At 36.0% G+C, this 18,930-nt stretch overlaps 1 protein-coding gene across 1 annotated transcript in view; it reads right to left on the bottom strand.

The window, feature by feature from the left end:
• SNTG1 (syntrophin, gamma 1) overlaps positions 1–18,930 on the bottom strand; it is a 461,475-nt gene that overhangs the window by 226,891 nt on the left and 215,654 nt on the right. Inside the window, exon 10 of the mRNA XM_006860086.1 lies at positions 4,224–4,262. Coding sequence (XP_006860148.1) covers positions 4,224–4,262 — 39 coding nt within the window. The remainder of the gene's footprint in view (positions 1–4,223; positions 4,263–18,930) is intronic.

Raw genomic sequence — 18,930 nt, 5'->3', positions numbered from 1 at the left:
AGCACCATATACTGGATGCAGGTTGAGAGCATATGCAATCTCCTGAAGAATTTGCCACAACACTGAAATGTGTTTCCACATAGTTGGTATTGTAATTTTGTCTTTAGAAGGCCATTCCATCTTTTGACCAAGCTCTCTACATAGGGTTTCTGAGGCTGTAACCTTCATGGAAGCAGAAAACCTCATCGTTTTCTCTCACAGCAGCTGGTAGGTCTGAACCACTGACAGACACTGTGATTTGAAGTTCAGTATTTATCATACAGAGTCACCACGCTGGTAAGATCATTGAATTCCAAGAGCATGGACTCAGTGCCGCACTTCATTTGCTGTGAAGTGACTTCCTTGATCTGAGAGGATGCAGTGTAGGCTATGATGACAGTGGGATAAGGCATTATGTGTAAGTCCATGAATCGTATTTTTGTCAGAAATATTTCATGAAGGTTAGGTAAACCCACATGTAGAGCTGGTGTCCATTCCAGTAAGAATAAAATGCTGTCCTTTTCCTTGACAGAGTGTTCCAATATAATCACCTTGCCAGGAAGCTGCTGACTGAACTTCTTGAGGGATGATACCATATCATGAACTCAATGTTGGTTTCTGTTACTGGCATATTGGGCACTCAGCAGTGGTTGTAGCTAAGTCAACCTTAATAAGTAGAAGTTCATGCTACTGAGCCCAGGCCACCATAGTCACTTTGTTCATGAGCCCATTTAGCAGTGACAACAGTGGCTGGGGAAAGAGGATGATTAGTTTCCACAGAACGTGTCATCCTATCCACTTGATTATCAATGTTACAACCAATCACTAATCCAGTGATGATGAAATTAAAGAATTCTACTGACTTCAGTATGAATTTGATCAAACATATAATCAAAATGTATTGGCAATTACTGGTGATTGGAATGTGAAGGTTGGAGATAAAAAGGAAGGATCAATAGTTGTAAAATATGGCCTTGGTGATGGCCTAATGCTGCAGACCACATGAAAGAATTTTGCAAGACCCCTGACTTATTCATTGCAAATACCTTTAGAAAGCAACATAAAAGCATGGAAGTCACCAGATGGAATACACAGGAATCAATACATCTGTGGGAAGAGAGGGTAGAAAAGCTCAGTATCACCAGCCAAAAGACCTGTCTTTGTACTGTTGCAAACAGAAGATCAATTTCAGGATGAAGTTAAAGAAAACGAAACAAATACATTAGCATCAAAATATGACCTTAGACATATCCCACCTGAATTTATTGACCATATAAGAACAGATTTGATGCATCAGACACTAATTACAGATGACCAGAAGAATTGGGGGATGACATAAAGAACATCATCCAGGAAGAAAGCAAAACATCACTAAAAAGACAAGAAAGAAATTAAAGTCAAAATGTCAGAAGAAACTCTGAAACTTGCCATCCAGTGTAGAGATGCTAAAGTGACTAGAAGAAATGAGAAAATATAAGAACTGAACAAAAAATTTCAAAGGGCAGCTTGAGAAAACAAAGTGAAGTATTATAATGAAATATGTAAGGACCTGGAATTATACATACAAAATTGAAGAACCTGCTCAGCATTTTGCAAGCTGAAAGACCTGATAAAAAAAATTCAAGTAATAATTTGAAATATTAAAGGATTCTAGAAACATCCAGAAAAAACAAACAAATCCATGTTAGAAGTACAGCCAGAATGCTCTTTAAAAGTCAGGATGATGAGCTTTGTCTAATACTTCAGACATATCATCAGACATTATTTAGTCCCTGAAGAAGGACATCATGTTGGGTAATGTGGAGAGTCAACAAAAAAGAGGAAGACACCCAGTAGGATGGATTAGTACATTGGCTCAAGCAATGGGTCCAAGCATAACGACAACTGTGAGGATGGTGCAGGATGACTAGGCACTATTTCATTCTGTTGTGCATAGGGTCACTATGAGTCAGAATGCTCTGGTAGCGTAGTGCGAATCGGGCTTCGAACCTCAATGTCAGCAGTTTGAAACTACCAGCTGTTCCGCAGGAGAAAGATGAGGCTTTCTGCTCCCGTAAAGATTTACAGCCTTGGAAACCCTGTGCAGGGTCACTGAGTTAGTTCCACAGCAACAACAACAACATAGGTAAAATATTGAATAATGCAAAAAAAAAATCAAAAGGATATGGACTACAAATTGACATCTTTAAACAAACTGATGAAGCAATGGTGGCACTCATTAATGTATGTCAAGAAATTCGGAAGACAGCTACTTGATCAACTGATTGAAAGAGACCCATATTTGGGCCCCTAAGAGGGCAAAGAGGGGTGACCTAATGGAGTGTGGAATTCATCAAATAATATTATAAATATCACATGAAAGAATAATTGTGTTGAAGATAATTTAAAAATGGCTGCAACAGTACAAAGACAGGGAATTGCAGAATTTCAAGCTGGATTCAGAAGAGGATATGTTAGAAAGGACATCACTGCTGACATTAGATGGATATTGGCTGAAAGCAGAAAATACCAGAAAGATGTTTACTTGTGCTTTATTGACTATGCAAAGGCTTTCAACTTTGGGGATCCTGACAAGCTATGGATAACATTTTAAAGGATGGGTATTCCAGAGCAATTAGTTGTGCCCCTGAGGAATCTGTACATAGACCAAGTTATTTGAACAGAAGAAGGGAATACTGAATCATTTAAAATCAAGAAAAGCATGTGACAGGGCTGATGGTTCTTTTTACTAGAATAATTATTCATCTGTGAAATGTTGTCTTTACTGAATGCTCTGAAACTATTAAATTTATTTCTTAGAATGTCTGTAAACCACCATCAGAATCATTTGCGATATCAATTACAAAGAAATTTTCCCAGGTATCATCCCTGACGTACTGACTCAGAAGCTCTGGACTAGAGCCCTGGTATCTGCATTTTATATGAAACTATAGCTGCTTTAGAAGATGGTTAAGCATACACTTACCCCCAATCTTTATATCTACCCAAAATATCACCAGAGATCCAGAACCAGGTGCTCAAAGTAGGACAAAGGGAATGCCTAGGGCTAAAGGGACACAATGTGGAATACCATGGGTACACTGAGTTATCCAGGGAGGTTGTTGTTGTTGTTGTAGTTGTTGTTATGTGCCGTGGAGTAGGTTCCGACTCATAGCTACCCTGTCCTAGGCTGTAAATCTTTACGGGAGCAGAAAGCCTCATCTTTCTCCCATGGAACAGCTGATAGTTTGGAACTACTGACCTTAAGGTTCGCAGCCTGATTCGTAACCACTACGCTACCAGAGTAGCTATTTATTTCAGTTACATTTACATTTGGGATTATTATGAGAATGTCATCTTAGTTTATGATATAAATTCTATAAATATATGTATTCTATATTTCAAAAAACAATTTTGAAATGTGAGCAATATTAAATATTGAATACTTTATATGCTTTAACACTTAATTTTCAACATAAATGTGTATGGCAGTTCCACTTATTATGCAAACATTATTAAAAAATGAATTATGATTTAAGTAAGAAAAGTATCAGTGTAAATGAAGGGCATTTAAATTATTTATTATTGAAATTAATGATATGATTAATGAGCAATTTACAAAGCTGTATTTAAACTCTGATTGAAGTTTGTGAATTGACATTGATGCCAAGGGTAAGAGTAGACTGCGCCTTGCTTTTTCACTAACTTGTAGCCTTGAGCTATAGAAGATCTGTATGAGTCATATATATTCAATCTTTTCTAAGTTTATAAAATTAATACTAAATTGAAGTCTAGCAAAACACACTTATAACCAGAATCAGTGATAAACAAATTACTTGTATACTATTTTCATTCTATGCAGTAAATTACACTCATTTGAAAATCAACAAATTTTGAAAATTCCCTTAAATTTTAGATGAATTAAACATAGGTTTCTCAAATATTAAGATATAGTAAAACTATCTCATGTAAGTAACTCTCCATAATTTTCAACATCATATATTATATAAATATAATTATTTTGTCAAAACAGTTTCAACTTAGTTTATTTGAATAAAAGGTTTAAAAAACTACCATTTATTGTAATTAGGAAAACTTTCATTTGTATGGTTCATAAAATGTAAGCAATTCATTATATATTTTCCTAAAGATGAAAAATAATAGTAACAATAAATTTCATATAAAATCATGTGACATCAATATTATATAATAGATAGAGTTAAAGAAATGCATGAATCAGCTTTTCAAGTATTTGTCAATCTTACCTGCTGGTTTACAGGGAAATTTCTGTTGATTTTTTTAATCTGCAATGATAATAAAAAATAAAACAACAATAATGAATGTGAGAAGAGCAAGGTAAAAATATTATAAAAACCAAATCTATTTGTGAATATGTAGCATTTCACAAGTTAATATTCAATATATATTATTCAAATATTCAATAATCATCAATTTATAGTCTATGTTCTATAGTCTATAAACTCTATAGTCTATGCTCTCTCTTTCTGACTTTCTCTGTCTACCTAACTATGGAGTCCTGTGTGGCACTTCAGGATAAGGCAATGGACCGCAGTATGAACAGCAAGGTCAGCAGTTCAAACTCCCAAGCCACTCCTTGGAAACCCTATATAGGGTTGCTATGGGTCAGAAATGACTCGACGGCAATCAATAACAGCAACAACATTCTAACAATAGATCATTTCCATCTTGACATAGTGAAATTATTAAACATCAAATAGTATGAATGTTAATTTTGGCTATCAAAATTATCTGGAATTTTGTATATTAAGATTTAGAGAAAGATTTATATCTAAAAATGTTCTGGTTTATGAAAAATGAAAGGCTTGTGTAACTATGTAATAAGTGAATATCTATGAAGAATGTAGACAGTACATTTTCTGTTATTGATTTTTTAAAATATTTAATTAGAAATCATATTATACCCTATTTATTTTAACACTCAAGAGACTAGTGAAAAAAGAAAATTCAAGCACTGAGTAATAAAGGATCTGCATTGAAAAGATTTCAATCAAAACTCTGAATTAAATAAAACATTTACTTCAACCCAATTTAATGAATGACATTTTATAAGGATTTAAAATAACTCTTCAGAAAACACAGGCCTCTGTATTATGCAATGCAAACCAACTTTAAATATCAAATGAATATGAATGTATGCCCTGGAAAAAATGATCCTATAATGCACAAAGTCTGCTCAGCAATAGCTGTGATAATTAAAACAAATTAATATTTTTCATTGTATATCTAGAGAAAGTTAAATAATACTAATGCTTTTTGGTAGAATATTACATTAGAATGAATTCAGTTCATCAGACTAGTTTTCAGACACAAATTAATTTCATTGAATTATATTATTTCAACCCCACCCTCTTTAGTTTAGTTTTCTTTTGAGTTATTAGAAAATGATAACTAACAGATCACATAATGGAAATAGAGTACAATTTTGAATACTTCTCAAATAGTTCATCTACAAGAATGGGCTTGTTAAAAAAAACAGTAAAATACAGACTAGTAAAATAATCTCAATAAAAATATAAAATAAAAACATTTGAAAATGCTTACATGGTTTGTAATGGGTCAAGTGTAAAATCTACATTTTATATTGCTATTATTATTTCAAATAACCATCTGCCCTAATAAAGAATCAGCAAAGGAAAATTCTAAAACTTCTTGTCCCATCAGTGGAAAATAACACGGAATTAGGGTAGGGTTGCACAGCTGTACAATCCTACTATTACTCAATATGACTGTTCCCTTTAATTGTAATTTCTGTCAATAAGTTGTATACGTGTAGTAGTTGAATTTGCAAAAGCTGTATAATAGATATATTGCCAACTACAGCAACGACATAGTAGAAGTAGATGTGGTTAGTTATGTGTAACTAAACACCTAATGGGATTTGGTTCCTTAGTTTGGAGATTTAGGGTTATGGTCTCATGGGACATTTCATTTAATAGTCATAAAAAGATGTTTAGTGCATCTGTTCTTTCTCCTAGTTTGTAGCATAATGCCTGGTATCATAAATACTTAGAAGTGGCCGTCTAAAGTACTACAATTTGTCTCCAGTTCCCTGGAAATAAAGAAGAAGGAGAGTCAGGGATGGGAGAAGGGTATAAATGGTATGACTAAATGTCTCCATGAATAACTATCTGTTTTGCTATGCCACTGGAAGAGCTGGAATTTGCCCAGATACCATTACTGAATATTTTGATCAAAGACTATATAGAAGAATCTTGATCAAAAGAAGGAAAATTGAAGCTTAGACTTTCAAAGTCTCATGGAATCCAGAACTACTGGGCTCATGGTGGTTAAATAAACACTTGAAATTATTTTAAACCTTAAACCAAAATTATCCCCTCAAGTTTTCTTAAAGCCAAACAATAGCACAGCTTGACTTGTTAAAAAAAAAAAAAAAAATCTGCTTTCAGCATTATAAGAAGTAACTATATGTAAGATAGTAAGGAGCTCTGGTAGTGTAGTGGTTACGAATCGGGCTGCGAACCTTAAGGTCAGCGGTTCAAAACTACCAGCCGCTCCGCAGGAGAAAGATGAGGCTTTCTACTCCCGTAAGGATTTACACCCTCGGAAACCCTGTACAGGGTCTCTATGGGTCGGAACCGACTCGACGGCACTTAACAACAACAACAACAAAGTGACAACAACAACTTTAAAGATTAGATCTGAACCACAGGAAGCAATGAGTTTAGGCTAATGGGAGGAAAGTCTCAGAAAAGGAGTCAGAATGGAGGTACAATTCATAGAATGCAGTCACTGTCACTGAATTATATATGTAGAAGCACCTGAATTGGTATATGTTTTGCTGTGTGTGATAGAGTAAATTTATTTAATATGTCTCCTCTAGCCATGGTTTTTGTAACTTCCACCAAATGATTGAGTTTTTATTAACTGGCGTTAAGTTGGTTCTGACTTATAGCAACCCAGTATAGGATTTCCAAGGACTGGCTGGTGAGTGAGACCATGCAAATAGGATATATAGGATTCCAATCTAATGTTGGGATTAATTTCCTAGCCTGCTAGACTTTAAAGGAGCTTCTATCTCAGAAGTTAAGAATAAGATGATCTCAGGACTACCAACAAAAAAGAGCCAAGAGCAGAACATTAGATTCTAGTTTACAATGTTGCAGCACAGGCACTCCTGATCTGAGAACTGCTGTATCTTGAGTTGTTTCTAATCTTGAATCATACACTTTTAACGTTCCTCAAGAATGCCATAATCATGAGTATTCTCTGTGAATTCTGTATGGCCACTCCCTTAGTGAGACCCATATAAAACCCTGAAAGAAAGAAAAAACTGTCAAACAAGAATCCTTCATTTAGCAAAGTTATCAACCAAATATGACGGTGTAATCAAAACATTCCGTGATAAATGGAAGTTACGGGATTTTGCCAAAGCCAACCCTGCACTACAAAACATCCTAAAGGGAGTTCTGTGGAGTGAAAACCAACAAGAAAAGACAACAACCAGCAATTGACATATGTGGCAGCACCTCCTTGAACTAAATCGACAGAAGGACAAGTTGAGAACAGAACAAAACTATAAGAACAAACTCAGAGAATCTGGAAGGTCAGTCGATGATCAAAACAATTACAATGTGAAAGAAGGTAAACACATAGGATCACCAGATGGTGAGAAGATCAGGTAGATTATAGGATAAAATAGACTGCATTAAATGGAAGGAAAAGTTAATTGACTATAAGGAAACCTCAAAGAAAATTAACACTTTACAACATACCAAGAAAATGAAAATCCAAGAAGAACATGGAAACATTAAAACTATGAGGAAACTCACAAGAAAGAACACAAAAGCATGAACTCAACAAAAGAAGGCACACAGAACAAAGAAAGCAGCAACACTACACACACATACAAAAAAAACAAAAACAAAAACCACATAACGGCAGCAATTAATCCATACCTATCGATAATTACACTGAATGTAAATGGATTAAATGCACCAGTTAAGTGACAAAGGGTGGCAGAATGGATAAGAAACCAAGATCCTTCAATATGTTGTCTGCAAGAGACACATCTTACACACAGAGACAAAAACAGATTAAAAGTCAAACGATGGAAGAAAAATACCAAGCTAATTGCAATAAAAAATGAACAGAAGTGGCAGTACTAATCTCTGATAAAATAAACTTTAAGGCAAAAACAAGCATAAGAGATAAAGATGGACATTATCTCATGATAAAAGGAACAATTGAACTTGATGACATAATCATAAAAAATATCTATGCTCCCAATGAAAGAGCTCCAAAATAAATAAAGCAAACTCTAATAGATTTATAGAAAAAAAAACCTGACAAATCTACAATAATTGTGGGAGATTTAATACACTGCTTTCAAAAATGGATAGAATAACTAGAAACTTGACAGAGACACAGAAGAACTAAACAATACAATCAACCAACTGGACCTCATAGATGTATATAGAGCATTCAACACAACAACAGCATAATACACGTTCTTTTCCAGTGCACATGGAACATTCTCCAGAATTGACCAAGTTTTAGGTCACAAAACAAATCTCCATAAATTTACAAATATCAAAATACTACTAAGCATCCTCTCAGACCACAATGCTACCAAATTAGAAATCAATAATAGGAAAACCAAGGAAATAAAGCCAAATACATGGAAACTGAATAACACCCTGCTGAAAAGTGACTGGGTAGTAGAAGAAATTAAATGTAAACTCACAAAGTTCCTAGAAACAATTGATAATGAAAACACAACATACCAAAATCTCTGGCAAAAGTTGTGCTCATAGGACAATTTATTGCAATAAACACACACATCCAAAAAGAAGAAAGAACCAAAATTAACACATTAACCCAGCATCTACAACAATTAGAAACAGACCAACAGAGGGAAACAACAGCCACCAAAAGAAAAGAAATAATAAAGATTAGAGCAGAAATAAATGAGATAGAAAAACTATACAAAAGAATCAACAGGACAAGAGGCTGGTTCTTTGACAGGATTAACAAAATTGACAGACCATTGCCCAACCTAATCGAAGAAAAGTGGGAGAAGACACAAATATCACACATTAGAGAAAAATGGGCTATGTCAAAATGGAACCAAATGAAATCAAAAGGATAATAGCAGAATACTATGAAAAGTTGTACTCTAACAAATTTAAAAACTTAGAAGAGATGGATACATTTTTAGAAAAGCATGACATACCTAAACTTACACAGAGTGAAATAGAAAACCTGAACAGACCCATAACAAATGAAGAAATTCATCAGGTCATCAAAAAACTCCCAACCAAAAGAAGTCCAGGTCCATATGGCTTCACTTGTGAGTTCTACCAAATATTCAGGGAAGAACTATCACCAATTCTACTCAAATTATTCCAGAATATAATGGAGGATGGAGAACCTCCTAATACATTTTAGGAAGTGAGCATAACCCTCAAACCAAAATCAGGGAAGGACATCACTCAGAAAGAAAATTATAGACCAATATTCCTCATGAACTTACATGCAAAAATTCTCAACAAAATCCTACCCAACAGAATCCAGAAGCACATCAAAAAGGTAATATGTCATGATCAAATGGGATTCATATCAGGGATGCAAGGATGGTTTAACATTAGAAAAATGCTCAATGTAATTCACCATGTAAATAAGAAAAAGGAAAAAAAAAAAAAACCACATGACCATATTGATTGATGGAGAAAAGGCATTTGACAAAATCCAACATCCATTCTTTATAAAAACACTCAACAAAGTAGGAATTGAAGCGAAATTCCTCAACATAATTAAGAGCATATATACAAAACTAATAGCCTGCATTACTCTCAGTGGAGAGAAACTGAAAGCCTTCCCTCTGTGAACAAGAACCAGACAAGGATGCTCTTTGCCACCACTCTTATTCAATATTGTTTTGGAAATCTTAGCCAGAGCTATACGGCAATACAGGGAAATTAAAGGCATCCAAATTGGCAAAGAGGAATAAAACTGTCTCTATTTTCAGACAATATGATCCTATACATAGAAAATCCCAAAGACACAGTAAAAAAGCTACTAGACCTCATTGGAAGATTCAGCAAAGTGGCAGGGTATAAGATCAATATACGAAATTCAGCTGGATTCCTCTATACCAAAAATGACAGTGCTGAAAGGGACATTAGGAAAGCAATGCCATTTACAATAGCCACCCAAAGGTTGAAATGTCTAGGAATAACTGTAACCAGAGAAACAAAAGGCCTATACAAAAGAAAATTACAAAACACTATTATAAGAAACCTACAAAAATGGAAGAATGTACCATGCTCCTGGTTAGGAAGACTTAACATTGCGAAAATGTCAATACTGCCCAAAGCAATTTACACATAAAATGCAATCCCAATACAGATTCCAAAAACATTCTTCAAAGAGATGGAAAAAACAATTACAAACTTTATATGGAAAGAAAAGAGACCCACGATAAGCAAAGCACTGCTTCAAAGAAGAATAAGTTTGGAAATCTCTCACTCCCCGACTTCAAAATTTACTACATGGCTACAGTGCTCAAAACAGCTTGGTACTGGTACAATGAAAGACACACTGATCAATGGAACAGAATTGAGAATCCAGAAATTAATTCATCCACATACAGCCAACTGATTTTTGACAAAGTTCCTAAATATATCGCATGGGGAGGGGATAGTCTCTTCAACAGATGGTGCTGGCAGAACTGGAAAGCGATATGCAAAAGACTGAAACAAGGCCTTTATCTCACACCTTATACAAAAACCAACTCAGCAAGGATTAAAGACCTAAATGTGAATCTCAAAATTTTAAAGGCCATCATTGAAAAAATAGGGACAAATGGGAGGCCACTAATTCAGGGAACATACAGACTACCAAACATTTTGAAAATTAGACAAACAAAAGTAGACAAAATAGTTAATTGGCACATAATAAACAGTAAAAAAAATTGTGCAACAAAAGACCTCACTGGAAAAGTGAAAAGGGAACCCACAGAATGGGAAAAAATCTTTTGTAATGACACATCAGACAAGGGACTCATTTCTAAAATATGTAAGAAACTACAACACCTCTATAAGAAAAAGGCATATAACCCAGTTTAAAAATGGGCACAGCACATGAACAGGCACTTCACCAAAAGAGATGTGGGCAGCCAACAAATATATGAAGAAATGTTTACGATCACTAGCCATTAAAGAGATGCAAATCAAGGCAACAATGAGATATCATCTCACACCAGCAATAAAAGCAAAGTTCAAAAAAGTAGAGAACAACAAATGCTGGCGAGGATGTGGAGAGACTGGAATGCTCCTACTTTGCTGGTGGGTTTGCAAAACTGTCCAGCCTCTCTGGAAAGAAATATGGTGCTTCCTCAGAAGGTTGTAAATTGAAATACCTTATGACTCAGCAATTTCCTTACTTGGTATTTACCCACAAGAAATACGAGCCATAACATGAGTAGATATATGCACACCAATGTTCACAGCAGCAGTATTTACAATTGCAAAAAGATGGAGACAGCCAAAGTGCCCATCAACTGAAGAATGGATAAACAAACTGTGGTACATACACACAATGGAATATTATGCTACCTTGAAGAACAACAAGGAAGCTATAAGGTATCATATAACATGGGTGAACTTTGATAACATTAATGTTTGGTGAAATTAGTCAGTCACAAAAGGAGAAATACTGTACAGGACCACTATTGTAAAAGAATAATAAAAAGAACCCATACTTAAGTGGGGACAGGGGGATTCATTGCTGGTTACCGGGATGTGGGAGAGAGGGGGAGGGGAAGGAGGGGAAGGTGGAGTACAGGGTAGGGAATAGACACAGGATAGTTTGGGTGCTAGGGAGGGGGCAATACACAAGAAGGGGTAGGGGAATGGAAGAACAAGGCAGATGCGAAAACAATTAGGTAGGTTTGCATGGGCAAAGTGAGACAGAGTTAAATAATGATGTATGCACAACCTTGGAAAAACAGGGCTCTGGGATACAGGGATTGAGACATGATTGGAATGGGCAAAAGGGGGTAAATAATGTTAAGATGTTTGGCTGTCTTTTGAATCTTGGTTTCCCTGGCATATCATTACAAAACAGACAGTTAAGGGGGAGAGAAAGGAATAGCCAGAAATATCACCATAGAAAGCTTGTAAGTCCATCTTCTACCTCTAAGTGGTTGGAATACCTAACATGGGGCAACAACGTGGCCAGTGAAGGAGGCTTCCTGTGGAGCTTCTGCATTACATAAGTCCATAGGTGGAATACTGAACCTTACCCAGAATCTTCTGATTCTGGAGTGACTAGAAGAACAGAAGATACTTCTTGAAAGAAAGACTGACAGGAAAAATACAAAACAATAACGGCAGTCCGACTGACTAATATAAGAACAAGTAAGTTGCTTGCCCAGAAGACATCAAGGCAAATGCATGGGTCCCATCAGGGCAAACACCCTCCCAAGACTAAGACTCAATGGGAATACACAAGCAGACATGTACTCTGATTGTTGACCATATTAGTCACCAATAAGAGAAACTGAGGGAAAATCAGCAATGATGCTGTGAGCTAAGCCCTACAACGTTCAATATACTCCTATGTACCCAGGTGGAGACCTGGTTGGCCAGCAGTGTGGCAAGACATGGGGACTCTTGGGCCCAGAGTCAGTGACATAGCCACAGAGGACTAGAGTGGAGAGTGAAGCTCCAGCTGATAAGAAGAGAGGGCATATGCATAAGAACACCCACTCTACCTGGCTTCAATGACTGGATGATCAGATAAGATGAATGTAAAGCTAATGTTCTCCCATGTAAATTATCACATAATTCACAATAAAACATTAAAAAAACAAAGACCCAATGGCTAATAATGTTGAGGCCTATGACCTAGGATAAAAAGGTTAATAAAGTCCCCTACCTTTTGTGTTTTATGAAACAGCTTAATGGAAGGAACTTTGTGACTTAGATAAGACCCAGGATTCTCCATTTACCTTTGAAAAGGGAGGTACACAAACTCTAAATTCCCATTAAAAATTAATTGAACAACTTGTTTCCATTGATGAATTGGAACAAAGTGCTTGTTAACCAATCTTTAGTTCATGTATCTCTTTCCTTCTTCTAGGTTCCTAGACTTTGACCTATCCTTAGCCTGAGTTAGCTGAAAATTTAAAAAACACACATGCATTGTTATTATTGTTACGTGCTCTCGAGTCAATACCAACCTACAGCAACTCAATATATGGTCTCCAAGGAATAGCTAGTGGGTGTGAACCACCAACCTTGTGGTTAGCAGTCCACTGCTTACCCTACACCTCCACACCAGGACTCCCTTCCCCCACCACACACACATAACATACATACAAACCTAAACCAATTGCCATCAAGTCAATTGAGACTCAAAGTGACACTAAGGAGAGAGTAGAATTATCTCCATGACGATACATCTTCTGCAAAACTATGCCACATCATTCTCTTAGGGAGAAACTAGTGGGCCTGCAATGCTGACTTCAGGTTAGCAGTCAAGTACTTAACCACTGTAACACTAGGGATACCAAGCCAGCATGTAGCCTCTTATAACGAGTTACTCCTGAAAACAGATATTGCAGAAGAACCATTCTTCTCAATGTTATGCACTTTGTCGTGATCCACACATTTAAAAACCTTTGCACAGTTTATAATGAACATGTAAACATTTTTCTAGAATTCTGTTCCCAGCCAAGAGCCATCTAATGTCAGTAATGTTATCTCTCAACCCATGCCCTTGCCTGAATCTGGCTTGAATTTCTGGCAGTTCCCTGTTGATGTGCTGTTGCAGTCATTTTCGGAATATCTTTAGCAAATTTTTACTTGCATGTAATATGATTGATTATATTCCAAGATTCCCACATTATGTTGGATCTTCAGAATGGACACAAATAAATATCTTTTCTAATTGGTTGGCCAAGTAGCTGTCTTCCAAATTTCTTGGCATAGATGAGTGAGCATCTCTAGTGCTGCATTAGTTTGTTGAAATATTTCAATTTGTATTCCATCAATTCCTGAAACTTTTCCTTTGCCATTGCCTTCAGTGTACCTTGGACGTTTACCTTCAGTACCACTGGCTCTTGATAATATTCACCTCTTGAAATGGCTGAACACTGACTATTTATATTTGGTACAGTGATACTGTGAATTCCTTCCATCTTCTTTTGATGCTTTCTGCATCCTTCAATATTTTTCCCATTGTTGTTGTTAGGTGCCGTTGAGCTGGTATTGATTCACAGTGACCTTATACACAACAGAATGAAACACTGCCCAGTCCTGTGCCACCTTTACAATAGTTGCTACATTTCAACCCACTGTCACTGTGCCAGTCCATCTCATGGGGGCCGTCCTCTTTTTCACTGACCTTATACTTTACCAAGCATGATGTCCCTCTCCAAGGACTGGTACCTTCTGATAATATGTCTGAAGTATTAAAGATGAAGTCTGGTCATTCTGGCGTCTAAGAAACATTCTGGCTCTTCTTCTTCTAACACAGATTGGTTTGTTCTTTTGGCTGTCCATGGTACTTTTAATATTCTCCTTCAGTACCATAACTCAAATGCATCAATTCTTCTATGGTCTTTTTTATTAATTGTCCAACTTTCACATGTATATGAAGCTACTAAAAGTACCAAGGCTTAGGTCAGGCATACCTAAGTCCTCAAACTGACATCTTTGTGCTTGAATATTTTAAAGAGGTCTTGTACAGTAGATTTGCCTAATGCAATATGTCATTTGATTTCTTGACTGCTGCTTCCATAATTGTTGACAGTTGATTGAGCAAAATAAAATATTTAACAATACCAATCTTTTCTCCATTTATCTTGATGTTATATTGGTCCAATGGTGAGAAATTCTGTTTTCTTGACATTGAGGTAAGTATTTTTTTGCTTTCAGCAACCAAGGATATATCATCAGCATATACAAGTTGAATAGGTATCCTGAAAGAATACAACTCTGGTGCACATCTTTCCTAATTTTAAACCATTCATTGATCTCTTGTTAGGTTTGAATAACTGCCTCTTGGTCAACATACAGGTTACTCATGAGCACAATTAAGTGTTTTGGAATACTCATTCTCCACAATGTCCATAGTTTGTCATGATCCACACAATCAAAAGCCTTTACATATTCAATAAAGCACAGGCAAACATCTTTCTGATATTCTCTGCTTTCAGCCAAGATTTATCTGATGTCAGCATGATATTGCTTGTTTCTGGTCCTCATCTTAATCAGGAATGAACTTCTGGCAGCTCCCCAAAAATACATGCTTGCAGCCACTTTTGAATTACCTTCAGCAAAATTACGAGCACGAGATATTAATGATATTGTTAGATTTCTGCAATCTACTAGGTCACCTCTCTTTGAAATCGGTACAAATATGGCTCTCTTCCAATTAATTGGTCAGGTAGTTGCCTTCCAAATTTCTTGGTATAGGTGAGTAAGTGTCTCAACTGCTTCATCAATTTACTGAAATATTTCAATTTGTATCCCATCAGGTCCCAAAGCTGTGTTCTTTGCCAATGTCTTCAGTGCACCTTGGATTTCTTCCTTCAGTATCATTGACTCATGATCATATGTTATCGCCTCATATGGTTGAACATTTACCATTTCTTTTTGGTACAGTATCTCTGTATCCCTTCCAACTTTTGATGCTTTCTGCATAATTTAATATTTTGTTCATAGAATCCTTCAATATTGCAATTGAGGCTTTAAATTGTTCTTTAGTTCCCTCACATTAGAAATGCTTTGTTCTTCTTTTTTGGTTCTCTTACTTACTCCAGATCCTTGTGGATTTTATTATAATATTTGACTTTGTCTTTTCATGTGACCCTTTGAAATTTTCTATTCAGCTCTTTTCCTCCTCATTTCTTCCATTTACTTTAGCATCTCTACACTGGATAGCAAGTTTTAGGTTTCCTCTGACATCATTTTGGCCTTTTTCTTCATACTGGTCTCCTTAATGACATTTTTACTTTCTTCCTGTATGATGTTCTTGATGTCATCCTGCAACTCTTCTGGTCTTCAGATGATTTCTAAATTCAGGTGGAATATTTTCAACATCATATTTTGATCCTCATGCACTTGCTTTAATTTTCTTCAGTTCAAGCCTGAAATTGCCTATGAGCAATATATAGTCTTCTCCACAGTCTTCCCTGACTTTGTTTTGACTGATGATATGGAGCTTTTCCACTGTCTATCTCAGCAGATGTAGTAATTTTCTGTGTTTCACATATGGTGAGGCCCATGTGCATAGTTGTCTTTATGTTGTTTTAAAAAGGCATTTGTAATGAAGAAGTCTTTGACCTTGCAAAATTCTATCATGCAACCTCTAGCTTCGTTTCTATCACTAAGGCCATATTTTACAAAAACTGAACTTCCTCTTTGTTTTCAACATTGAATTCTATTCTCCAGTAATTATCGACACATCTTGATTGCATGTTTGATCAATTTCAGACTGAAGAAGTAGGCAAAATTTTTCAATTTCATCATCAATGGCTTTTATGGTTAGTGTATAAATTTGAATAATAGTGGTATTAACTGGTCTTCCTGGCAGATGTATGGATATTATCCTATCACAGACAGTACTGTCCTTCAAAATAGAGCTTTATAAGTTCTGTTGGATGATGAATGCAATGTCATTCCTCCTGATTTTTTCCTTCCCAGCATAATAAACCATGTGGTTGTCAGATGCAAAATGACCAATACCTGTCCATTTCAGCTCACTAATGCCTAGGACATCAATGTTTATGCATTCCATTTCACTTTTGACAACTTTCAATTTTCCTAGATACATATTTTGTACATTCCATGTTCCAATTATTAATGAGTGTTTACAGCACTTTCTCTTCATTTAGAGTTATGTTACATCAGCAAATAAAGGTCCCAAAAGCTTTAGTCCTTTCGTGTAATCACAGTCAACTCTGTTTTGAGGAAACATCTCTTCTCTAGTTATATTTTAAATTACTTCCAACCTGAGGGGTTCATTGACAATATGTGACAATATTCTAGTGCTCTGTATCTTATTTAATTATTCAATAATCTGGTTCTATCAGACAGTATTCCACAGCTATTCATAAGGTCTTCAGTGACTAAATATTCAGAAGTAGTCCATCTCACCTTCTTCCTAATCTGTCTTAGTATGGAAACTCATCTGAAACCTCTCCATTATAGATGTTTCTATTGGCATTTAAAATGCTGTAGCATAGCTTCCAGAAGCACAGCAACATGAAAGCCACTACAGTAGTTTGTCAAACTAACAAATTAGTGATGGAGTATTGGAATAAAACTTAAATAATTATAGTGTTTGTTGTTAAGTGTTATTAACTTGGTTCCGATTCCCAGAAACCCTATAAAGGGTTTCCAAGGAGCAGATGGTAAGTTTGAACCACCCACCTGGTTGTTCAAATTGACTCTGCAATGCAATGCATTATCCTGCAGCACCACACAAGGATTGTTGTTAAGTGCCATCAAGTTGGTATGGACTCATAGCGACCCTAGATAGGGTTTCCAAGGAGTAGCTGGTGAGCCTGAACCATTGACCTTGTGATTCAAAGTGACCTGGATAGTGCTTAGGTAATGACTAAGTGCTCACAATTGCTTATGTAATGATTAGGTACTCACAATTGCTCATTTCTGAATATTCATTCATAATGAACATTTGCTGATCTTGACCAATCTTCGGTCAGACTTTTCGTATCTCCAATGATCCTGAATTCTACTAGTCCCAAGAATGAGCTAGCACTAAAACCATAGTATACAATGTCACTTTATGTTTTTTTTTTTCAGTTCACTACTACACCAATACATAACAGGGAATCTACTGTGATCAAAGGATTAAGCTAGGTTGTTTTTTGTTGCTGTAGCTGTTTTCATCTATCTACTATATGATTTTTCTTTTGCTTTTACTTTTCTATCACCTTTCTCATCACCCAAGTTAACACATGTCTATCTTTCAGCCACTGAGTTACCCTCCTTTCCCTCCCATCCTAGTACCATCAAATAATGTTTCTTTTAGCATAAAAAACATTTCTTAACCTTTCACGATTTTAGTCTCATACAGTACTTCTCCTTACATAATTGACTAATTTCAATCAGTCTAAAGGATCTCTCCACCACTCATCTGTCAGTTTGTCATACTGTTGTGGCTTGTGAGTTGCTATGATTCAGGAAGCTATGCCACTGGTATTTTAAATACCAGCAGGGTCACCCATGGTGGACAGGTGAAACCTTTCAGACGAGCTTCCAGACAAAGACTAGGAAGAGGGAGTGACAAACTACTTCTGAATATTTAGTTACTGAAAACCTTATGAATAGCAGAGAAACACTGCATGTATAGTGCCAGAAAATGAGCCTCTCAGGTTGGAGGCACTCAAAATACGACTGGGGGAGAGTTATCTCCTCAAAGAAGAGTTGACAATGATGATGTGAACGGAGTATAGTTCATGGGAGTAAAAACCATGGGACCTTCATCTGATGATGGGGGACAACAAAAAATGAGCAGAAACAATTGAAAATATCCATTAATAATCAGAACATGGAATGTACGAAGTATGAATCTAGGAAAATTGGAAATTGTCAAAAATGAAATGGAAAACATCAATATTTTAGGCATTAGTGAGCTGAAATGGACTTGTATTGGCCATTTTGAATCTGGCAACCACATGATTTACTATGCCAGGAATGACAAATTGAAGAGGAATGGTGTCACATTCATTGTCAAAAAGAACATATCCAGATCAGTCAGGAGGTACAAAGTTGCATGTGAAAATATCCATGCACCTACAGGGAAGCCCAGTTAATACCACTATTATTCAAATTTATGCACCAACCACTAACGCCAGTGAGGATGAAATAGAAGAATTTTACCAACTTCTTCAATCTGAAATTGATCAAACATGCAATCAAGATGTATTGATCATTA

The sequence above is a fragment of the Chrysochloris asiatica genome, unplaced genomic scaffold (assembly GCF_000296735.1).
Source record: "Chrysochloris asiatica unplaced genomic scaffold, ChrAsi1.0 scaffold00036, whole genome shotgun sequence".
Taxonomy (NCBI): domain Eukaryota; kingdom Metazoa; phylum Chordata; class Mammalia; order Afrosoricida; family Chrysochloridae; genus Chrysochloris; species Chrysochloris asiatica.
Note: the sequence above shows the minus strand (reverse complement) of the source record. Positions and strands in the feature narration are given on the sequence as shown.